The sequence below is a fragment of the Coturnix japonica genome, chromosome 2 (genome assembly GCF_054131305.1).
Source record: "Coturnix japonica strain WE chromosome 2, WE-NBRP24, whole genome shotgun sequence".
Taxonomy (NCBI): Eukaryota; Metazoa; Chordata; class Aves; order Galliformes; family Phasianidae; genus Coturnix; species Coturnix japonica.
Genome location: NC_140664.1, coordinates 71,940,248 through 71,963,561, shown reverse-complemented (window position 1 = coordinate 71,963,561; position 23,314 = coordinate 71,940,248). Strand labels below are relative to the sequence as shown.

Genomic DNA, 23,314 nt, shown 5'->3' with positions numbered 1-23,314 from the left:
ACATCTGGCAGAGTAAGTCCAGTCTTGATTTCCCGAGCGTATGAAAGCTTTTGATAAACCCTAATGAATCCATCAGAAGAACAGAAAGATGGCTGGGGGTTGAAGCATGAAATTTAAGAGCAGAGGCTTGGGCAATGGGGTTTGTCCAGCCCACAGAAGAGAATGGCAACTTTCCAGTTGCTAAGTGGAGGTTACTGAGAAGATAAGGTTGGGCTCTCTGCCAAAGAATGAGAGATGAAGGTCATAAATAATCAGGGAGGCTTGGGCTAGATAAAGGGAAAAAAAGGTACTATGTGGACAACTAGGTACCGAAATTGTTCATCTAGTGGGGTTTTGCAGTCTCTGAATGGAGGATTTTAAGACTGAACTGTACAAAGACATAAGCAACCTGGTCTGGGATTTGATGACTTTCCAAAGTCCCTTCTACCCACATTTATTTTACGATAACTCTTAGGATGGATCTTCTCCCTTTTCTCTGTAGAGTTTCTTCCATTTAACACAGTTTGCAGTTTGTACACTTAAGGACACTGCATATAGTGCTCTTCACCCCACAGACCAGGAAGATTATATAAAAGGTTGGCCCTCAATTTTAGCCAGCTAAGATGTAAGATAATTTGAGCAAAAACATCGAGAGACAGGATGCGACAACATTTTTTATTGTTTTTAATATGAGTGAATTGATTAAAAGATCTGAAATGTTGTAAAGCAATATACATACTGAATAAATAACCTGCACAGAAGAGTCATGTCTACATTGTAACACTGGCTAGTACTCAGAATACTTAAAATAAATCCAGTGACATTGGATAAAAGTCCATAAAAATGCTATCCTGTCTTCCCTTGTATGAAATTGTTCAAGTATAAAAAAATCCAATACAGTGTAAAATATTAAATTCCATTTCGGTCAAGAATAAAAATTGCAAGTATTGTAGTTTCACAGGACAATGTAAAGCAGCATTTCCTAGCAAAGGGAAAAATAGTCAGTCTACATACAGATGAGTGAGAAAACTGCACTAATGTACTTGAGAGGTCTACATGAAGAACTATTAGAGGGAAAAAGAATGAACTAGCAATATTTAATGTAAAAACCTAAAAAAAAAAAAAAAAAAGTGTTAATTTAAGAGTACCCTCATACAGTGCACATACTGAATTTAAATAAATCCAAGTCAACATCCTTAGTTAATTAGGTTAATATTTAATATGCTACATCTAAGTCTACTAAATAATTTATGCCATGAGATGAATACATAATTTTACAGTGTCACATCTAAAGTTGCTTTCTTTAGAGCACAGCATAGTAAAACTTTCAAAATAAATATTTCTTTTTAAATAGCATAACAATTAAGGCACAGTATAAATCACATACCATTAACCCTTCAAGAACTGCAGTCTTGGTAACAAAAGTTGCCTTGTGTAATGTACGTTCACTAATAAATATTTTAAATATAGTCCTGAAATAGATATTAAAATCGTACAAATGGTTTCAGAAAAGAAAATTCCCTTAAAACAGTTCTTAAAAGTTTTAATTCATTAAGCTTCTTCCTGCCTTTATTCACAAGTTACGAATAGATGCAATAAATAGAAAGAGAAGGCTGTTGTAGTAAAGGGCTGATCCTATTTTAGAATCAGAATAGCTGACACCAGCAGTTAAAGTTTCCCAAAAGTGAAACAGGATGGGGCGAGGGATTAGGATGTGACAAGCTCATCACATGAGCATGAGTGATGTGTTCTGTCCAGAACTGTCTGTGTTATTGATTGTCTCTACAGCTGTTGCACCCCTTACTTCCACATCACTTGCTCCATAGTTCCACTCATCCAGAGGACAGATAAGAAAATAACTTTGGTGCCTGTCCGCCATCTTACTAGCAGGCCATCTTCCTTGGGTTGTTCGATGCCCGTTAGTGAAACGGTGGGAAGATGCTATCTCACGAAGACAGCTTCTGAAAGCTACAAAGGACAATCAGTGCTTTAAGCTTGTTTCCTCTTAAAATGGATAAAGGTTACATATTGCTGACTCAGTTTTTTTCCCCTGGTTCGAACTTTTTGAATACCACATTCTCACTTATAAAAGGCAGTTTTGCTTCCCTGATACTGTAAAAAATATACCTTTGCTTTTTTGGTTCTTGTTTCTTTTAAAATGTGAAGTCCCATTGCTACTCCTGCCACTCTTTCATGACAGTACAGTATATTTTTCTCATTTTCTTCTGGATCGATACTTGAAACTAGCCATGCCGCACTACCCCTCCCCTCTAACAACAAGGTTTGGATGCATACTGTATGAAGACAGTGGAATAAAAACTCTTTAGTTTCGCAATAGCATCGCTTTCCTTAAAGCTCCTTAGTTAACATCAATTGTCTCTGATTAACTACTTATACTGGAAGGCCAAAAAGAGGAAGAGAAAGAACGAGCTTCCCTTGGGAGTCCATCTGCTATTGCATACGATCTGTCTGCAGCTGTTGGGGCTGGTACTGGCCAAAAGCCGCAGCTGCCGCAGCCGCCGTCCCCGGTGCTGCTGCGGTGATGGGCTGCTGCACCGCATAGCCGTAGCCCCCTGCCGCCACGTAGCCAGCAGCGGCGGCTGGAGAGGCGGCGTACGGGTATTGCTCATAGGCGGCCGCAGCGGCCGAGTACTGGGCATAGGCAGCTCCGGTGTAATCGATGTAGGGCGTAGTAGAAGCAGCGGCTGCTGCAGGTTGAACGTGAGGAATTACCACTCCGGGCTGCACAAAAGCCTGTGGATAGACATAGTGAGCTGGGATCCTGTTGAAAGATGGGAGAGGGAGTCAGAGGTGGTAGGCGAGTGAGCGCCAAAGAGTCATATCCATACTCCGAAGTCAGACAAACTCAATTTAGTTGTTGTTATGTGCATAGGGTTGCCACAATAACTAGGTGGAACAGACCGGTGATCTGTTTGTCGGCCTGAAAACGTGCGCTGCTCTGAAGCACAGCCTTATAGCCAAGTTAAACAGGAGTGTTTAATGTCTCTCAAGGATGTTACGTGGGATGTTATTAAACCCTTTAGAAGGACTGGGATTACTGATGTCAGTTTAAGGCAACTCTGAAGGAGCAAGCTTGATTGCAGCATTTGTTTTTCAAAACACCTCAAGTGGTTTTCATGATCCTGCTTCTCACCGAACTGCTTGACTCTTAGTGAAATTATTTCCTGTGAGTACTGTTATTATTAGTAACACAGCGGTTTGACAGCCTCGCTGCCATGAGTTTGACAATAGCCAATAAGGCAACAACATGGCTTAACGCTAACTTTAGGTAAAGTGTTCTGGAGGGAGCAGGAAAGAAAAGTGTATTGTGGCAACCCTACTTAAGTTGCTATGCAGACTCAGCACACATTAATTTCTCTGCAACCTCAGTCACCCTTATTAAAAATAAGAAAAAAAAACAAAAAACAAAAAAAAAAAACCAACAACACAGGCGACAAAGGAGTTTAAATAAAGATCACAAGTGTGGTAAACACAGCAAGAATCACACTTTCCAAACGAACTATAGTGCAGCTCACTCCGTCACAAGAGGCCATTGAGGGAAGCTACATAGATGCTATTAAAATCCATAACAGTGACTCCTAAGTACATGTGCATCACACTTTTAAAAAGTTCATAAGGACACAAGGGTCAAACCTGTTTGATTATCAGGCCACTGCTGTCCTGTTTTGTGCCAGCTTGTTTATTTCTATGCAAGACATACAGCATAGAGTTTTTTTGGAAGGTGGGAATAGGATTGAGTCTAAATAGATCTGGTGCTTAACAAAAGCAAAAAATATATATAAATAAATAAAAATAAAGCAAAAATAAAAAATAAATTAAAAAAAGCAAACAGATTTATGGCTTAAGCAGTAACCATTCTGAACAAATCAGTACACACACTTTCCCGTCTTCTCCACAAAAGAAGCGTATACACAAATTCATCTTAAAGTTATGTTTGCTCACACAATGCAGTTTTTTTAAAGGATGCATCTGATATAATTTTCACTTAAAATCCATAACTCTGTCTTGCGTCTGGATTTCCACTGAGAAGTCCTTCATGTTTGGAACTCATTTCCAGACAGAGAATCTTTATAAATGCATGTAAAACTGCTCGTGCAAATTTACTACTATTTAATAATGCAATTTACTTTTACAGACAACTCTGAAGACTGCACCAGCCTTTTAGTGCACTGTAGCATAGATGCAACCTGCAGTAGTACAATCTGCCCTCCAACTGCAAGTTCTAATGGAAAGCTTTTTTGGTTCTTTAATTTTTAAAATGACATCAAGATTTACTTAAATGATCAACAAGGAAGCATTTCAGTCAGAAGGGACACTGTCACCTAGATTCATAGCAAAGAAACAGTATGACATACATGAAAACCAGACTTTGGAACAGCCTGGTTTTCTTCTTTAAGAAAAAGAAGAGCCCAGTGGCGTGAAATAGGAGCACCACAATCATAAAAACCCAACGTGTCAATGGAATTCACTTGCTACTGGATGAAGGGAGAAATGGAAAAAAAAAAAAAAAAAAAGAATGACAAGTAGGGGTGGGAAGGGAAAGAAAACATAAGATTTAACAATAAGTTGCGTTTTTAAAACTCACCTAATTTATGACGTGACTAGCCAGAACTGCATTTGAAGCATATTTAAGCTGGCTCTGTGCATTTAAATACACATCATTACCTGAGCTCCCCATACAAGATGGATGAGCGAGAACATGCATTTTGTGTTGGTCACCAGCCAAGAACAATCTCAATAAATATAACATCATGGGGTTTTTTAAAGTATTAAGTAAAGAGGAGTAAAAACAGCTTTAAAGTCACTGAGAGCCTCTTCTGCATCATGCAAGAGTCCATTCAACATCACAGGAATTTTCACATACGGCATTTATGAAATAGAATAATTCTAACAGAAATGGCACAGCAAAAAGTCTTATCTAATTGCTTGTGTTGTCTTAAACTGATGTTACTAGAATTTTCTTAGGACATTAGGACACTCGATCAGATCCTTGAACAAGACAGAAAGATACATGTGCTCCCACTTAAACTCTTGTGACTTGTTTTATTAAGCCAAGAAACTAACAGGTGGTAAAGTTATGAAACATTACCCATTTGCCACATCTTACCCTACAACAAACATAAACCCTGGGCAGGCTCCTCACCACCATGCCATTTCACACATGGTGATTGACAGCGTAAGCTGCGCTGGAGCTATTTTTGATCATCTGTCATGCTACAACTGTTTTGAGTCGAGTGAAACGGCTTTATATGGCCAAAGTAAATTTCTACCTACTGCAGAGGCCAGCACGTGTATACCCCGGCCATTCAGAACCTAACTGCTTTTAGTGCTCTGCCGGGTCAGAAGTTGAAAAAGCAGTGCCTAATAGTGCTGGATATCCTTAGTGTCAGTAACTTTGAGTAAAAAGCTGCTGCTTTGTTCTTGAAAGTAAGAGTGTGGGAACTGCACATGGTTTGAGCTTTCTTTCCTGACTTTAGTTTTTATTTTGGAACACATATTCGTTGTATTAAGCTCTTGCACTAAAGGAAAAGGAAAGCCACATTTAACTTCACCAGCAACTCTAGCTTTGGGATATTCAAAATGAAATGACATCCACACCTGCTGTGAGCCTTACAACTTCCCCTGTTATAACAGAAGATGTGTTTTTAACTAAGACCTCCTAAAATAATCCTATAAGCAATAATAAAGTGACAGCTAATTGTTTGAAAGGAAAGGACAGTTTAGACTAATGCAGAGAGCTGTGTCATGCAGAAATTCAGCCTTAGTAACACATAATTGAAATCTCTACACTACACAATTGAGAAGGTGGTTAATTTAACTTTGAATGACATGTTTTGCTTCAGAACAGGGTCAGGTTTTGTGAGCATAACTACCAAGTAGAATTTAGTCAATGAACAGCTTTCCTGATAATAAAAATAGGTCACAGAAGCATCAAGGCTTACCCTTAAGGTGCTCCCTTTTGAATTTTGAACTTGCCTGATAACAGCAAGAGGACATTTAGCATTATGTGGATTCACTTCTGACTGCTCTGGCTTCGTTCCCTAGGTTCCCTAGGTTAGGAGTAGTCGCTACACAGGTCTCCTGATCACAAACTAAGAGAGGGCTTCTCCTTCTCTCTTAAGGAAGGCAGAAGTGCCTAACAATAGATGGATCTACAGAAGACAGTAACAAGCAGGCAGTATCAGCTTATCAACTTGGGATTAAACTCTGGTCTTACTAAAAAGAGTGGGAATAGGAATGTCCTCATTGTGATTGAGGTACTACAAGTTCTAGGAAACAATAAAGGGATAAACTTTGAGTAATGTATTATCCTACACCAGTCCCTCTGCATAACCCCACAATTTTCCACCAATATTGAAACAAAAATTGTGTAAGCAAAGTGAGAAAACCCATTTTAGGAGGGAAAGTTATTTTTCCCTCTCCTTAAATTCCTATTGAATTCAGAGGCAGTATTTCAATAAACAACTCTGAAAACAGAGCTGTAGATAACCAGTCCTGGTGACCAAACAGCTTCTTTCATGCATTGAAGCTAACCTAGTTGCTAGCTCCCTCCACTTCAATAAATGTTGTATTTAATTTAGAATACTGTATTTCTGCATCTTTTCAGCGAAGTAATTTGACATACTCCAATTACTTTCAGATTCTTGCTTGTTAGGTGGGCAACCATGACAAAACACTGCTGACCATTCCAGAGTATAGCAGCACATTACTAATCTGTGCCCTGATTGATAGGGAAACAGCAAAATGAAATAAAACTTGCAGTTTCTGTGTAAGGATTAGCAGAGGGTGGGTAGTGAATCATCACTACAATCAATTTAACAGAGAATATTAGTAAAATATAGTTTTTTTAAAGTGCAACTGCATGGGGGGGAAGAGAGGTTTTAAAGTGACCAAATATTCCAGTGCAATCCATGCAGCATCATCTGAGTGAGCTCTTACTAAATGTAGATTCAAGTAAGCACTGAAACAGCCCAGCAGAACTGTCAAGGAAAACAGGGAATGAAGGTTTTCATTTACCCTAATGAATGCTGTCCTTCCTAATCTGAACTACATCCCTTAGAAAATACACAGATTGTTGGAAATTTTCAGGGGGAAACAGATTTAGTAATCTCCTTTGTCTGTATATAGCAAAAGAAAGGCAAAAAGCAAGGATTAAAAATGACTAATTTGATATATTCATGGCCCTGGTACCAACATTCCTCTCCTCAGATTTATGTACTTTGCATTAGAAATAAAACCTTATTCAGCCCGCTGGAAGAATTCCCCTGACCTAAGCAAGACTTAAATGATCTATTGTTGGCTCGGGATCGGGAAAGCAAGAAGGAGCCCTACACTTGCATAGTCCTTTAAGCAACAGATTGCACAGGTTCTCCTTTTCTGTTATGCTCAGCAAATACTCTCTCCATGGCCGGTCCCTGGGCAGTTCACTGGTTCCTCTTTGCAGCAGGGCTGTAACAGCTCTGCAGACCACGCATTCTACCTCCTGCCCTCCTCAGTGCTGGCGTCACGCACTGAGCACTGCACACACACCGTTGTCTCCTCACACCTCCAAGAAGTCAAACAAACTATAGCAGAGGAAGAAGGAAAAAAAGACAGAGTTTTCCACAACCTCTCCAAATGTGTCAGGAGAGCAAACACTCTCCTATAAAAGTGCATAAAGCTTCTAGGTAAACTTAGTTCTGAGGACGGGAACAGTTACCTACAGGTTTGATGAAGCAAACTGTAGCAGCTGGGTACACTACACTGAAGCTATTCCAGTCAAAGGAACAAAATACAGTCGTGACACATGTTCCCTACTTTATTGTTAGCTTTTTCATTAATTAGCAAAATGCATTATTTTGCAATGAGTTTCTCAGCTAGTGTGTGTTAGTGAAGTGACGCTGTATCGGAAGTTTCAAGCAGACCTCACCTCCTAATTATATGCCTATAGGAAGCAAAAGTTAGGGATACTTTAGGAACAGTATTGTCGAGTAAAGGAGAAATGTGCTATGTATTAAAGTCAGACTGAAGGAAAAAATCTCCAATTAGAAAGCCCAACAGGACGCACATTGTTAATAAGGAGCTCCACACCCCTGCCAAGAACAACCCCCCCCTCAAAATTACAAACATGCAAGCAATATGTTGATTCACTTAAAAAAGATCAAGAAGTCACACCATTTAGCACTCACTACAAAATAAGGTTAAAAAAGTCACAAGCTACAGCTTGAAAGCAAGGAAACAAAAAAGGCCCTTTGCTCCCCATGGCAAAGTCACTCCTCAACAACAAAAACAAAATGAAAAAGAACCCCCCCCCAAAAAAAAAACACCAAACTTTCACTACAGCTCTTTCAAGTAAATAAAAGCACACAGTTTAGCTATCAACACCACTTCATTACTGTAATAAATAAATGAAAAAAAAAAAAAAAAGCACACGGAGGTCTATTGACTATATGAAAAAAAACATACATGCATCGTTAATCACCATTTTAGCTTGTTTGTGTTTGAGTCTACTGGTTACAGAGTTTAATTCCAAACAGAACTATTCCACCTCTTATCATCATATCCTTCTGATCAGTTATCTTAACTGTAAACGATCCCTGTCAGATTAGAAAGAGATAAATAACATTGAGTCAAGCTGAAAAAAGAGAAACTGGGCACAGCAATCTTGCATAAAGTCATACCTCCTTGTTTTATCATAGGGTCATACGGGACCAGGCTGCTTAGGTGGAGGGGACGCGTCCCACACAACTTGACTCGGCTACAGCATTCAGAACATTACCGACAAGGAGAGCACAGTTACAGGCATACGTTTGTAAGTCTGTGAACTGCAGTACTGCTGCTGTTTATAAGGATGCTACTGCCTGAGGCCTTCAAGGATCATACTTTTTTTTTCCCTTTTATTTATTTATTTAAAGATTTCTCCTCCCCTGTTTGAGGTCCCATTGAACAGACTTACCCAAAAGGCCTCTGTATGAGAGCTGGATGAAGCTGTTGAACACCAAAGGCAAAACCTACCAAGGAAAACACATCACATTCTCTGTATGATTGTTCCTTTGGCTATTTGCCACATGCACACACACAAACGCAGAGTAACAGTCTCTAGTGATGGTGTCTCTAAGACTGGAGAACCACAAACCAGAAAGCAAAATACATCAGTCCCTGCACACACGGACATCCATACAGAAATTAAAACAGTGAAGCTCACGCTTCCCTAGTGGTGTTTAGAAGAATGACTGGCTAAATAACAAGCACACAGTTTTCATTAACTTTTTATTTTGTGCTCCATTCTGGTCCTTAATGTCAATCTATGAAGGGTGATATGGCCCTTTTTAGCCATCCGTGTATCTGTGCCGCTTTTACAGATTTAAGCCTGAGCCCTCTCCATGTGAGGATTTAGCAGGGGCTCAAATCCTAAACTTTGTTTCTGCTCTCCAAATGCCCAAGCACAAAATTCCTTTCCAGAGTGGGCACTGAACTGCTCACAGTGCTCCCTGGTCTCAACACCTTCAGAGCATGGACATGCACACACGCTGTGCCTGCAGCTCTCTGAGTGCAAGGCAGCAGTTTGGGAAGTGGCAAGGACATCATACTGGCTCAGACGTGGCCTATTTCATTTAAAAATCCTTCTCATAGCTCGCATCTGTTAAAGGACTTTCCTTTAAGATACTGTTTGTATTAATAAGATCACACATGCTGGAAGCAGTTCATTCCTAGGCCAGTTTCCCTGCAATGATACTGTAAATGGTCAGTGCCACCACGTTCCCAGCAGTGGGAACTGCTGATGAAGAGTCTGAACTGTGCAAATCCTCTTGAGGAACTTGGGATATTTTATAGCAGATTGCTTTCAGTGTTTAAACAAATAGCCTCAAAGTTACTACATTCTGCCTTTAGAGACAAATGTGCACCTGACCACCCAATGTGCCACAGGGAAGTGCAGCCCAGCATTACCTTTCCAAAAGTTCAACTCCTTTCAGGAACCCGGGGTGCACACAGACAATCGGCACAGGACCGCATTCTCACCTGGCTGCATGATCCTCGGCTTGGCACCCAGGTACGCCAGGTTGACGTTGGCCTTCCTACCATCGATGATGGGGTTGGGGTCCTTACACGCTCTTTCGGCAGCGGCTCTGTCGGCCATGGTGACCTTCAGGGGCGAGGCTCTGCGTTAGATCTCTCCCTCGGGGTAGCTGGGAGAAGCCCCCCGCCCCGAGGCAGCCGCCCGGGGCTCCCCCCCGCCCGTCTCTGCTGCTCCGGGGCAGCCGGCAGCCGCCGAGGGCGCGACGGGTATAACTGAGATAACCCCCCAGTGCGGCCGTATCAGGGAGCAACAGGCTGGGCGAGAAGCGACGGGATTCGCCCTCCATCTCCTTTTTCAGTAATCCTCCCCCCGCCTCTCTCCGAAGTGCCCAGCAGGGAGGGGGAAGGAAAAAAAAAAAAAAAGAAAAAGAAAAAAGAAAAAAGAAAAAAAAAGAAAAAGAAAAAGAATAGGAAAAAAAAAAAAAGAAAGAAAGGAAGATCCTCCAAACCCTCCCGCTCCCCACGCAGAGACCCCCGCAGAAGTTTCTCCCTACGGCGTCCGCAGCCGTCCCCGCACTTACAAAGCCGTATCCCCGGGACTTGCCCGTCTGCCGGTCGGTGATGACCACCGCCTCCTCGATGTCGCCGAACACCTCGAAGTACTTGCGCAGGCTGGAGTCGGTGGTGTGGTAGGGCAAGCCCCCGACGAAGATCTTGGTGTAGGTGGTGTCCTTCTGCGTCGTGTGCATCTTCCGCGCGGCCCTGAGCTCTGCACCCACGCGTGGCCGCCGGGGCGTGCGGGTCCTGGGCGCCGAGACCCGCTCCCAGAGTCAGCCCTCGCTGTTCTCTTGCCCTTTTTTTTCCTCCTCTCTGCCTCCCGTCTCCCCCCGCCACCCGGTCACGGCGCGACTCCCCGGTGCTTCTGCCCGCCCAGCTGCCTCCTGCTCCGAGTTGCTGAGCCCCGCAGCCCGCGGGGGAGCTCGAGGTAGGTGCCGGGGACGGGAGGGGCAGCGGCCGGGCAGTGGCCAGCCCGGCGGAGCGGCGGCGGGTGGAGGAGCGCTAAGCAGCGAGTGGCCTCCCCCCCCTAAAAGCCACCGGGTCGGGCACTCTCGGTTCCTCCTCCTCCTCCCGCAGGGGCGGGGACGGCGGCGGGGCGGCCCCTGCGCTTGGCCGCGGCCCGGCCGGGGCTGGCACACAGCTGGCGGCAACAGCTGGATGCCGTCGGGACGGGAGCTGCCGCCGATGGGCCTGGCGGGGAGGCTGCGCGTGCCCCCAGGCTGCTTTGACCCGGGATTGGGTATATAAGCAGCGCCGGTGGGGTTGTGTGGTCACCGCTGCGAGCTGGCAGCCCCCAGATGCTTATATCCCAACCCAAATGCCGGTGGTGACCCCCAGCCGCATCACCTGCCTTATACCCCGAGCTGGAAAAGCAGGAGCCCGGCAGCATTTCCATTACTACTGTTATTGTGGGGCTGGTGGTTATTGTTCTGTACGAAAGGCCAATGCAATTGGTAAAGCTGCTTCCCTCCTCTTCTCTTGCTGCCTCGGCCCTGTGCTGCACTGAGAAGGATGCGGCAGAACAAAAGAAAGGACACGAGGACTGTGGGAGCTGGGGGGGAGGGAGGCTCACAGGGAGACAGGAAGGATGGGAGGAAGGTTACAGATTGGAGAAACAGATGTGCACGTGTGTATGGACTTCTGAACCATACCCTTGTGGTCACAACGCCTTGATAAGTACTAGTCTCCCTTTCTCCTAGTGCTTTTGTCTGTTAGATTTTCCCTGTGAAGTTCTCTGTCCTTAACAAAAAGAAGCAATGCACTGGTTTCCAGAAATGACTTTCAAGAACTTTTCAGTCCCTCTTGTACCAAATGTTACCCATAATGACATCACTCATAGTCTTGGGCTCTGCTTGCCCCATATCTAATATTGGCCCTATCTGATTTTCTCCAGCAGTCACTGTACCAGTTCTAATGACCTAGAATGTGCAGTACCAAGTTGTGCTGTCACTTAAACTATCCCCAAGATCTACACCATCCTTCAGATTCTGCAGATTAAACAATTTGTGTTATTATGTTAGGACTAACTGGGATTTAAGTTTAGCAAACCTAGCAGGATACTGAGAGATGAAAGACTGAGTGAGATAGGACTTTATAGCCTGGGGAAGAGGAGGCTCAGGGGGTATCTCATCAGTATCAGCATCTAAAGGGAGGATGCAATGAAGACAGGGCCAACCTCTTTTCAGTAATATCCAGTGCCAGGACAAGAGGCAGCTGACAAACTGGAACCACAGGAGGTTCCCTCTGAACAGAACTTGTGTGTAATGGAGCACTGGCAGAGAATGCCCAGACTTGTTTTGGAGTCTCATCCTGGGAGATCTTCAAATGCTTCCTGGACATGGGTTTGTGTACCCTTCTCTGAGTGTTGGACCAGGTTGACCCTTTGTGACTTCAGCCATTTTGTGATTCAGTGATCCAGACGCAAAACTTGCTTTTCACTTTCTCTGATGCCAATGCATTAACCTTGGCCTGAATCCAGTTAGGCCATTAACTTTGCCCCAAGATATCTCCCAGCATACTTCTTATAGTGGTCTGGAACCCTCTGTCAAACATGACACAGCCAGTTCTGCTCTGATGGTTGATTGTCACCTTAGGCTCTGGCCTAGTGACCTGAACTAATGTCATAGTCCTACTCAGGGTGTCAATGCACCATAGAGAGCTACAGCACACACTGCTTAGGAGTACAGTTAACATCTCATCCCACTGAGGACCAAAAGGATGAACTTTATCTAAAACCAACAATAACATTCCCTATTCTTTTCTGTGCCTACTACTCTTGCTTGTCTTGTGATGTCTGAAGGAATGGAGAATTAGCCTGGTTTTGTAGTCATCATATGAACTGTTGCATTAAGGCCAGAAAAGTAATGTTTGTCTATCCCAGAAGTAATTTCAGCTGTACTGAGGAATTTGCCTCTTTCATTCCAGACATCAGACTTATCTTTATTCTCTTGCCCATCCACTTTTGATTGCTATAGTGCGATCTCTTACAGCTAACTACATCATCTATCCTCCAAATATTGTCAGCCCTCTACAGCCACCTAATGCTAGTAAATCTTCAGTACAAAGTTTCCTTAAGGAAGCTTCAAACCTGTCGTCAGATCTGATCCAATAGAGGGGTTTTTGGAAACCAGTTTTCAGTTTAATTGGCCTCTGGGATCCAGTGACAAATAGAGTTTGTTTACTGTAATTGGGCAGTGACTTCATATTGTGAGTGCACATACCAGACTTGTGGACTTCCAGACTTCAGGCATAAGCAGAACACTCAAACTGTTTTGGTATGTTTAATCTTGGATCTCATTTCAGCAACTGAATCCTCTTCCTCTCCTGTTTGCCCAGGTTCCCTCTCCAAACCTGCAACTGCCTGCTATACAGCTGAGAAATCTGTCCTTCCTTATAGCTGTAGTCACTCAAGAAATTCTTTCCCACCCACAGTCTTAAGTGTGTTGCATCTTCAAAGGCAGCACTCCTCTTCCCAGTCTTCTAGCCTATAAAGCCTGCAGCAACAGATGGAGCTGATCAGTCTCACCAGTTCCAAGCTGTATCCACAGTCCAACATAAACCTGAGCCTGAGGGGAAGATTGGTGATTTTGGCTGACTGAGCCCAGAACAGCTGGTCTTCCAGGATCCAGAAACAAAACTTAACTTTCCACATCTACATCCCAGAAAAGGGCAAAATTCTTGCATTTAGACAAGATTCATCAGCTGGCCCATGTAGTAGCCTCAGTCCGTCTCTCACAAATCAAACACAGCCACAGTGACATAATTAACTTGAGGTCCAGGAAGTATTTCTTAAGGAAAAACACAGCTTAATTGCCTCTGATGTCCCCAGTCTTCTTACTGCTTTTCAGCCCCTGTGGGTTCCTGCAATAAACAAGCCTTTTCCACTCCTTCTCTCGTAAGGTTCGTATGATTTCAAGCAATTATAGCCTTCAACAAGGAAAGGTAACTCTCACAGCAACAGACCTAACTTGCAGTACAACACTACCATCACTTACAGACCCTACAAGAACCAAAAATATATCTGGACAAACAGCAAGGTTAATTCTTTGTTCTGTGTGTTGAGTTCAGTTCAGAGAATTTGAGAAGCTGAGGGCAGAATAACTTCATTTGTTGCTGGATTCGTAAGATTAATATGATCACTAACAAGGTGTTGGAGCCATAGGATCCAGAGCTCAGTTCCAGTTAGGATGAACTGGAAATGGCTTTCATGCCACCCTTTGGAAGAGCTATCGTGCTCAACTACTTCCAGGAATGATTCAGGTATGAGTAGTTTTGTCTGGGCAGAAGTGACAGACTGAACTGAAGTTTGGAGGTAAAGAGATTTGGGCAGGAGGTGCTAATAAACTAATCTGGATTGAGATCAAGAGTGGTGCTCACTGGTGTTTAAGATACTTCTGTGGCAGACAGCAAACTCTAGGTCTGGTCAGAATTAGGTTTTGGTGGCCCCTGCAGAAAGGAGAAATGGCAGATCTTTCACTCCTTTTGTCTTAGAAAGTAGCTATCACTTGTTCCATCCAGCCTATTCCACTCAGGAACAGCTGTCAACTGAATATATAGTTCCCACAGAATTTGGAAATAAACTCAGTGTTCCAATACCTGTTCTTACTTACACACTAGCCTTGATTCAGGAGAGTAATCACAACCATCCAATCCCAAACTGTCACCCATTACATTTTCTTGTGTACTAAACCTCATTCTACACAAAGGCTCCTGCAGGATTCACATTTAATACCAGCAGTCCTTGCCCTTCTTTTCCTAACCTTGAACTGAAACTACCAATGACACCACATCCTTTGCCAAACCCAGTATTCCTAGAACCATGATTATGTCATCTCATTTCTCTCACACTCTAATACCAATCTTCCAGCTCTCCACAGTTTAATTTAAGAGGTGGATACTCTGAGTATCGTTTGCAATCTAATACCATCCCTTTTCTTCTTTGATATTCCCTCGAAGACTAAGATGGCCACACAGCACTCCATGCTTCCCAAAGGGAAGTGACCTCAACCATCTGGAAATAAATTCAAGACCATCTGAATGCTTCCGTGTTCAGGAAAATGGTGTATGCTTCTCCTAAACTGTACCTTTACCCCAAATTTAAAGCTAGCCTGAATCCAAGGGGTCTGACCCCAAACACCCTAGAAGGGTCAATCCTTCAAATTATATCCATCTCATATATGTTCTGGCCTGAGCAGAGTTTGCATCTTGTTGCTATGGGTCAGGGTTCTGCACAGTGAAGCCTGAAGACTGAAATGTCATGGAACCTATAGGTATCACAGGAAACTGATGAAGCTGGATGAATTCTGAGATGAGTATTAGGAATGGTGTGGTGAGCAGGACTAGGGAAGTCATTCTGCCCCTGTACTCGGCATTGGTGAGACCTCACCTTGAGTACCGTGTTCAGTTTTGGGCACCTCAGTACAGAAAGGACATTGAGGTGCTGGAGCAGGTCCAGAGAAGGGCAACAAGGCTTGTGAAGGGCTTGGAGAATCAACCCTATGAGGAGAGGCTGAGTGAACTGGGGCTGTTTAGTGTGGGGAAAAGGAGGCTGAGGGGAGACCTTATTGCTCTCTTCCAGTATCTGAAAGGTGCTTACAGTAAGTTTAGGTTGGACGTCAGGAAACACTTCTTTACAGAAAGGGTTGCTGAGCACTGGAATAGGCTCCCCAGGGAGGTGGTTGAGTCACCATCCCTGGATGTGTTTAAAAACCATTTGGATGCAGTGATCAGGGACATGATTTAGCAGAGGGTTGTTAGAGTTAGGGTCGTATGGTTAGGTTGTGGTTGGACTTGATGATCTTTAAGGCCTTTTCCAACCTGAGCAATTCTATGATTCTATGAGAATGACTCTAGGGCTAGCTGTTGATTAATTGGTGTTTACCTGACTACACTGGATGTATGACTAAGTTTGTAGTCAAACTAGTGGGTCTGAAAATTTAAAATAAAGGACTGTACTGCACCTGATTTGCTGCAGTGAGGCCTGTGGGCAACTATACCATAGTTATTATCTCAATTGCTCATAATAATTTGTATTTTATATTTGTGGATGGGTCACTGGGATGACTCACTGCTAGGGATCAGGTTGTAGCTTTGAAATGCAAATGTGGAAGAAAGACTATTCCTATATCCTCCAAATTTTTGCAGTAGTGATGCTGCTGGTTAAAGTGTGTTTTTTCAGGCAAGTAGTGAGAATGTGGAAAGAGAGATCTTTGTAGAGTATTCCTGGGAGAGATGAGAAACTGGGATCTGTGGGTTACAGAGAGATTTGAAAACTGAATCTGGTTCAATCGTATTTCAGAAAGCATCACTGTTATAAAACCCATGAGCAGCACCTGTCTATTAGGCGGCTATTCTGGAATTTTCAGGATCTCAGTTATGAGTGTAAGTAAAATGTAGGCACCTTGGTCCTGCTTCACTCTTTGGTATTGCTGTGAATCTCTGCCAGGCACGTAGATATTGTTTCTGAATGCTACTGTGGCTGAAAAATGCCTTCCTCATCATTGTAATTGTTATTGTAAGTTCATCTGAAGCTATACATTAAAAAGCAGTCTAGAGTTTCTTTTGGAACCTTGTAATGTGACTTCATTGGAGGAAACTGCAAAAGCTATCAGTTACAATTAATTGTTTTTACTCAGATATTTTGTGTTCTTGCAGTCAAGGTAAGATACAGTAGACAACTTGCCAGCTTACCAAATGTTGCCACTCACTGGTATCAACCTAGCTGTATCATCAGGCTTTTTATTTATTTATGAACACCATATGTCTGTCATGTCAAAAAGCGGTGGATGTCATGTGTTCATTCATTAGGTTTCTGAAAATAACAAAGACCCCTGATTATATTGCACACCATTCATTCTTGCTGGTGCTTTTTTCAGTAAATAGGAAAGGTCTTCAGAACGCTCAGTACATCGTCAAGTAAACACACTTGGAATTTCTCCGTATATTTTTATATACATATATACACACAAACATTGATTTGCTACTGTTATTATTAGAATGCTTAGTGCCTAAAGCTCCATGGGTTTTGAGTAGGGCTGAAAAGTGAAGTAATTATTTCTCTGTCTGATCAGTTTGGTCAGTGAGACATTTCTGCTGAAGTTCTATAATGACATAGCTCTGTGAAAGCATTCAGCTAATAACATCAGACATGGCTTTGTCTTCTAATCCACCAACCACATCCTGTTACAGAGAGGAGCAAAGTGTCTCTGTTCTGTGGCTCAGGCAACAAGTTTGACTGCATCTGGAAAGCATACTGTACAGTAGTAGGCAGTGCACTCTCATGTTCTTGAGAAACTCAGAAATCTCAGCATCCTCATCACCTTCTCATTCTTACCAATCTACAGTCCTTATCAATGATTAGGTCTTGAATTGTCAATTTCAGTTAGAAAAATCTTAATTGGTAAAGCTCCTACTATGTCTCTCTCCTGGCAGTACGCCTGTAAGAACAGATTTCACCATAGGATTTTTTTCCCCCTGAAACCTATTACTCTCACTGCTTTCCAAGGTCTCTTTCTCTATAATATCTGAGCACTAATCAGCATGATCTTTGACTGCTGTAACCTCACTATTCCCAACTGTATCACCAAATGTAGTAGGGTGCACAGGTTAGTTTCAATCTGATGTGAATGTTCTTCCCTTTCAAGGGCAGTGGAAGAGCTGACACAAAATTTCAGCAATTCAGCAAACAAAATTCAAAGCTTGTGAAACTGTATGAAAGACATATTGCCTGTATATAAGAAAGTAATAGGTATGTCAGATGAAGCAGGGGTGAATGATAACTGTACACAGAATGTTGGATGCATCCATAAAGGATTCTGCAAGCACATGCTGGTGGTAGTGGAACATGTGGCAAAACATATGAATACCAAAGCGTGAATGCCATAGTGAATAGTGCTTCCCAGTGCTAGAGCAAGATCTGAAGTTGTCCTATGATGGTCATATACCATATTGATGGAGGAAAGCTCTCATACTTGCCATATGAACACATAAAGTCAGGAGAGCAATAATTAATTTCAACAGGGGAAAGAATAAATGTAAATTTGCAAACTATCTGAAGCTTAGAAGTGTTAAACACCAGATTCATGTGTCCTGGCCACAAGCAACTATGAGACAGGTATTTAACAAATCTGCAAAACTATTGAAGCTAATTTGCTTGGTGTAACAGCTGGGTGACTCTATGAGAAACACAAACCTCTCTATCCAACTCCTTCACATCTTTAACATGTCTTATACCCCCTCCCCCCATCTTGTTATTTGGTGGAAGAACAAGTGGGCAGAGATGCCATATACATGTACCCTGAACTGATAGACCCATAACTCATTGCTGGCTTGCATTTCATACAAAAAACAAGAAGTCCTAGTAAAAGAATATCACCATGAAAAAACTCTCTGCCAGTCCAAATTGGTGGATCTCTGCTAAGGGCAGTAAAACAAAACCCAGTTACATCAGGTTGAATCTAGACTTCAGTCAAGATAGGCAGGAAAAAAAGAAACACAAATACTGAGATTCTGCTGAAAGACAAGAGCCACTAAACCCTAGTTAGTTACTATTACAAGGGATTAAACTGACAGTTGACATAGAAAGCTTTATAGAACAGTGCACCAGTGAACATATATTAGTAGGATAGTAGAAAGGAAAAAGGAAAGGTGATAGGTGGAGAAAGGAAAAAAGAAAAGTGGGTAGGTGGAAAGAAATACAGAGAAAAGGTCATTCAAACACACGTTAGTGCCTCCAGTTCTTAGCCGTGCTGGAGGAATGCTTCTGGGGGAAGTTCTTAGTGAGTAACTAATTATCTGTCATGTGAACATCTCAGTACTGCAGCTCTGGATCTAGGAATCAACTTCTGTGTGGTTCGTGCACTCTCAGCCCTCCAGAGAAATGACTTGCACATTCCTGTCAGAGAGCTGAAAGGCTCTAATTTATGGCCTGGAGATACCACATCCTCATTTGCTAAGTTCAGCCCAACACTTCTTTTTTAAAAGAACGTAGTTCCTCTTGCACTGCTTGTCCTGAGGAATCCAAGTTTTCAGGCAACTTAGCTTTCATCTGATCACTGAGGCAATCAGAGCAGGGGTCCAAAAGGTGCCTTTACATGGAGGAAGAAGGAAGGGAGCAAATTCTGCTCTGTTTTCCTCAGCTGAATATAAGAACCCGTTATATTCTTATTCAGACACTCAGACCAGACATTTACAAGTGCTGGAGGGTTTGTGAGGTCACAGGAACTCTACTCACTGGGCATCCCACTTGCACGCTGTCTGCTCAGGACAAACAGCATCTTGCCAGTCTTGCCCATACTAAACCAGAGAGTTGTGTTGTGGGAATATGCAACTTTTTTTTACTACCTCAGCTGTGTTTTCCAATCCAAAAGTATCAAATCTTGCTGTCAAGTATTTTTAGTCCAAACTTTTTACCACTCAGTCTACTTTGCAGGCTTGGTTTCTTCAACTAAAAATAGTGCCAAGACAACAATAGCTCTTAGGTGGCTCTGCTTTTTGGATTAGACGTGATTTGTTAAAAAAAGCAGTGACACATGACAGCAGTTTGGTGCCTCCATTCCAGAAGGATTTCATGGAGACTGACTGGCCTGCACTGCATCCCACCACCTGCTGCATTGGTACAGCTAGTTCTGCGCTGTGACACTGCATTCCTCTCCTTCAAGGACTGTCAGAGCAGATTATCTTCTCCTGTTCAGAGAAATTGTTTTTCTGGCTGGGATTGAAAAAAAAAATATTATTTCTTATTTAATTTTGGTTGGTAGATTTAGCTAGGTTAGGATTTGGCCAGAGCCCCAAAGTGGAATAAGCTTTCTGCTGAAAAGAACCACGGTGTTTTTTGTTATTCTCCCCCCCGAAGGTCAGGATCTGAGCAGCACGTGGTTCTGGTAAGGTGACACTTGCAGCACACAGCTCCCTTCTGCCCATCTTCCTGCCAGGTCTTGACAGAAGTGACTCAGGAGGGAGGAGCGCTGCCTGCACTGAATTGTCATTGCTTTCTGTAGTCATCCTACAAAGCTGAAAGTCAGTTTTGTCAAAAAAATTCTGTTTAACCTGCAGGATACAGCTTAAAATGCACAGTAGGCTGTTTTGTTTGTTTGTTTGTTTGTTTGTTTGTTTTTATTGGTTTGCTCTGTTTATCAGTGGAAATTCAAGCAAGTTACCACTTTGTCAATGTAGCATCTACACCTTCATTCCTGCAACCAAAAAAGATGATGTGGGGTTTTTAAGCAGTCTTGTAGCCTTTATCGCCCTCATTTGGAAAATGCGTGGCTTTTGTCTTTAATAAGGAGGAGGAGAAAACCCTCTCGACTTTGTCATGAGGATAAAAATAGCACTGTTTGGCTGGCTTGAGTCGTTAGACCCTTAGTCTTAACTTTCACAGTTCATCTAAGGTGTGAGGTTATGAAGTAGGACACGGAAAACGTGTCATGCTCTAATGCCTCCATTTTCCCCTCTGGAAAGAACCTTTGCTAAGATGCTGCAGCTGTGAGCGTGCTAAGTTAGTGCTGCAGAAAAGCTCTCACATTGCCTTTTGGTTAGCCATGCACAGGGATCAAGTTGGATTTAATTCCACTGAAGAATTTTCATGGCTTTGAAAAACAGACCCTGTCAACATGAAAGAGATTAAATTTTGTTCTTATTGCTTATAAGGTTCAGGTACAGTGCTTGGATTTTCTGTAGGCTGTCTCTTCTGCCCTACAGCATCTAATCTAACCAGTTAGCATTTGTCAAATCCTGTTCATTTACTGTGAGATTTACCAAATCAATACTTTTTAAAATCAGTCTGAGCAATATTTTTTCTGAGACTTAATCATTTTACCAAGATCCACTAAAGAGTTAAGCAAGGTCAGGTAAGCAAGAATCATTCCACCAGTTGACCCGATCTCACACATAGTCATTTCTATTGGGTCCTGCTGGTACATTGTGTTGCATCATCTCTCTAGGGAATTTGGAAGAAAGTAAGAAACACAGGAATGTAAAACTGACTAGCTACTGGTCTGTGCACATTCTGCCATTAGAATAGGCTTGCTCTAGACAAGATTGCCCCAGTTCTAAGCACAGTCGTAATTTAGGAACCTCAATATCATTGAATCAGTATTAAGAAGAGAAAGTGGATTCCTGCACATTGGAAAACAGGATTTTGCTGTTCTGGCTTGCTAGCTATTGTCATACACAGACAGTCATGCATTCCACACTATGAGTTGTTTTAGATGAAATACCAAGACAACAAAAACTTTGTATTAAAACTCTTTTTTAAACTTTCCTGGGAAGATAGCACGTGGTCGTTTCAGCATATCAACTGTTTCTGTGGTATTTATTTTTCTCTGTTCATCTTTGAAACTCAGGAAGGAAATAAAATACCAACATAAATAAATGAAGAAGAAGCTTTCTCAACACCAATAAGCTAGACAAAAGAAACAGAACACGAGATAATGTTTACTTATTCATGATATCTTCATGAATGCCATACTTCAGAGGGAAAGGGAGATTTTTGTTCATGTTTGTCTCTCAAGCATGTTAATCGGGTTTTATTAAAGTGGGGATGGGAGAGAGCTAGCTTGAAAAAGCTAAATTCAATCCAGATTAGAAGTTCATGTGAAATACTGGAGAGTAAGGGGAATTGTTTAAAGTTGGGATGATATACAATGGGATAGAAAAATATTTTCATATTCTTATTTAAGGGGAGGAAATGTTTGTGAAAGGGCCCGTGGGTGTGTGGTAGAAGTCGTGATTCTGTTCTCGGGGGCACAGATCCCCGTTCTGTAAAAATGTTCCATATAAGTTGTAGTGGTTTTGTCTGTGCTGTCAGTCTATCTATCTGATATGCATCTTCTGGGCCCCTAGAAAATAATGGATGTCTTTGTAATGAGTTAAGTACACGCATAAGTGTTTTTGAGAAGTCAGAGTATCTCTGTCATTCAGATCCATTCTGTCTGTCCCTTGCTGTGACTGTTTTGTGTTAGTGTGTTGCACATGGGGCTGTTGTGTGGAGTTCCTCCATGATGCTGTGACCCTGGGTGTGTCACAAAAACTGTCCTGAAAGTTAAAGCTGGGTATTATGCAGCAGTTTTCTCACCTGACTAATTGAGATTTGACAGAAAAGAGTAAGAAGATTAATGCAGGGAAAGAGCCCCCTGCACTGGCAAGGGATAAACTGAAATGTCAGATCTGTCCCAGCCAGCTGACACTTCTCAGAGCTCTCTCCTTTCAATACACTGCATAACTGCTCTTAGCACAGAGGTCTGTGGGAGTCTGTGTCGTGCCATCTTAAAGGCTATGCAGAAAAAAAGCATGCAGCATCTCATAGGATCAGGTTCAAAAACACAGTCACTAGAGCCTGTTAACTGTTTGTATGGTCTGGCTAATGTCACTGCAAGTTACCTGATAGCAGCTCTTAAAATGCTGGCAGTTTCCATGCTGTTAGGCAAATGAGACACGGAAGAATTAACTTATATATATGGTCAATAACACAATACGGAGCAATATGCTTGTATTTTTCATTGAATGAATTCCTCATAGATCCTCTTCTGTCCCCAGGATTCCTTTGCTTTTATTTACACTTTCATTATTCTTTTTTAAACATGTACATTAGAAAGCAAAACACCAGATAACAATACAGTGTGGCTGTAACCCATTAACAAACAGCCACACTGGGGCTGGGCACATTCTCTCAGTTCCCTGTCCTACTAAGCTATTGAACCTTAAAAGTCTTCAGATTTGTATGAATCTTTTACTCACTTAGGGAAGTGAGATATTTCTTTAAGAGGTCTGATGGCCTTTAATCTTAATAGAAGTACTTGCTTTTTAAAGACTGTATTAATAAATACAATGACAGAAACCAATCTGTAAGCTCAGGAACCAACAACAGCTGGTGCACTGGGTCCTGCTGCCATGGGATGCATGTAGACGAGAGGTCACACATTTCCTTTGCTGTCCTCAGAAGGTGACTTGGGTGAGGACGGGCTTGAAAGCTGAAGATTAGAGGGTAGTCATGGCAGCTCTATCGTTTTGTTCCGGATTTTCTAAATGCCTTATCTCATTAGCAACTTTGCTAACTTGAGTTTCTTCCAATAGATGGAAATAAAAAATCCACAAAAACCCCACAGAGATCAAAATGAATGCGGTGAATTTGCAAATCAGAGGCTAACTATGCATTTCCCTTCTTCCAGCATCTCTGTTTTGCTCCGACATAATTTTGGTCATGTGAACACTTGTGTAGCTTCCAGCCAACTGATAACAGTGACCAAAAAAGGTGTCCATTCCT

General features: G+C 42.3%; 1 protein-coding gene and 1 long non-coding RNA gene across 14 annotated transcripts in view; one reads left to right on the top strand and one right to left on the bottom strand.

Annotated features, from left to right (window-relative positions):
- Positions 1-640: 640 nt before the first annotated feature.
- Positions 641-11,089, bottom strand: RBM24 (RNA binding motif protein 24). 13 transcript variants are annotated; one of them, XM_085540239.1, is made up of 6 exons: positions 10,578-11,089; positions 10,000-10,123; positions 8,936-8,990; positions 8,661-8,737; positions 3,634-3,755; positions 641-2,761 (listed from the first exon to the last, which is right to left on the bottom strand). In XM_085540239.1, the coding sequence occupies exons 1-6, from the start codon at positions 10,743-10,745 to the stop codon at positions 2,606-2,608; spliced, it is 702 nt and encodes a 233-aa protein (XP_085396365.1). In that variant the 5' UTR covers positions 10,746-11,089; the 3' UTR covers positions 641-2,605. The 13 variants fall into 13 exon arrangements, 5 of the variants coding, with proteins under 5 accessions (XP_085396365.1, XP_015710213.2, XP_015710212.2 ...); XR_001553292.3 differs by lacking the exon at positions 3,634-3,755 and adding an exon at positions 8,446-8,576 and having other exon boundaries at positions 2,620-2,761; XR_001553293.3 differs by lacking the exon at positions 3,634-3,755 and adding an exon at positions 8,462-8,576 and having other exon boundaries at positions 2,623-2,761.
- The window catches only part of LOC146761934 (uncharacterized), a 142,732-nt gene continuing 130,302 nt past the window's right edge, over positions 10,885-23,314 (top strand). Inside the window, exon 1 of the long non-coding RNA XR_014943567.1 lies at positions 10,885-10,981. This is a non-coding gene — a long non-coding RNA (uncharacterized LOC146761934). The remainder of the gene's footprint in view (positions 10,982-23,314) is intronic.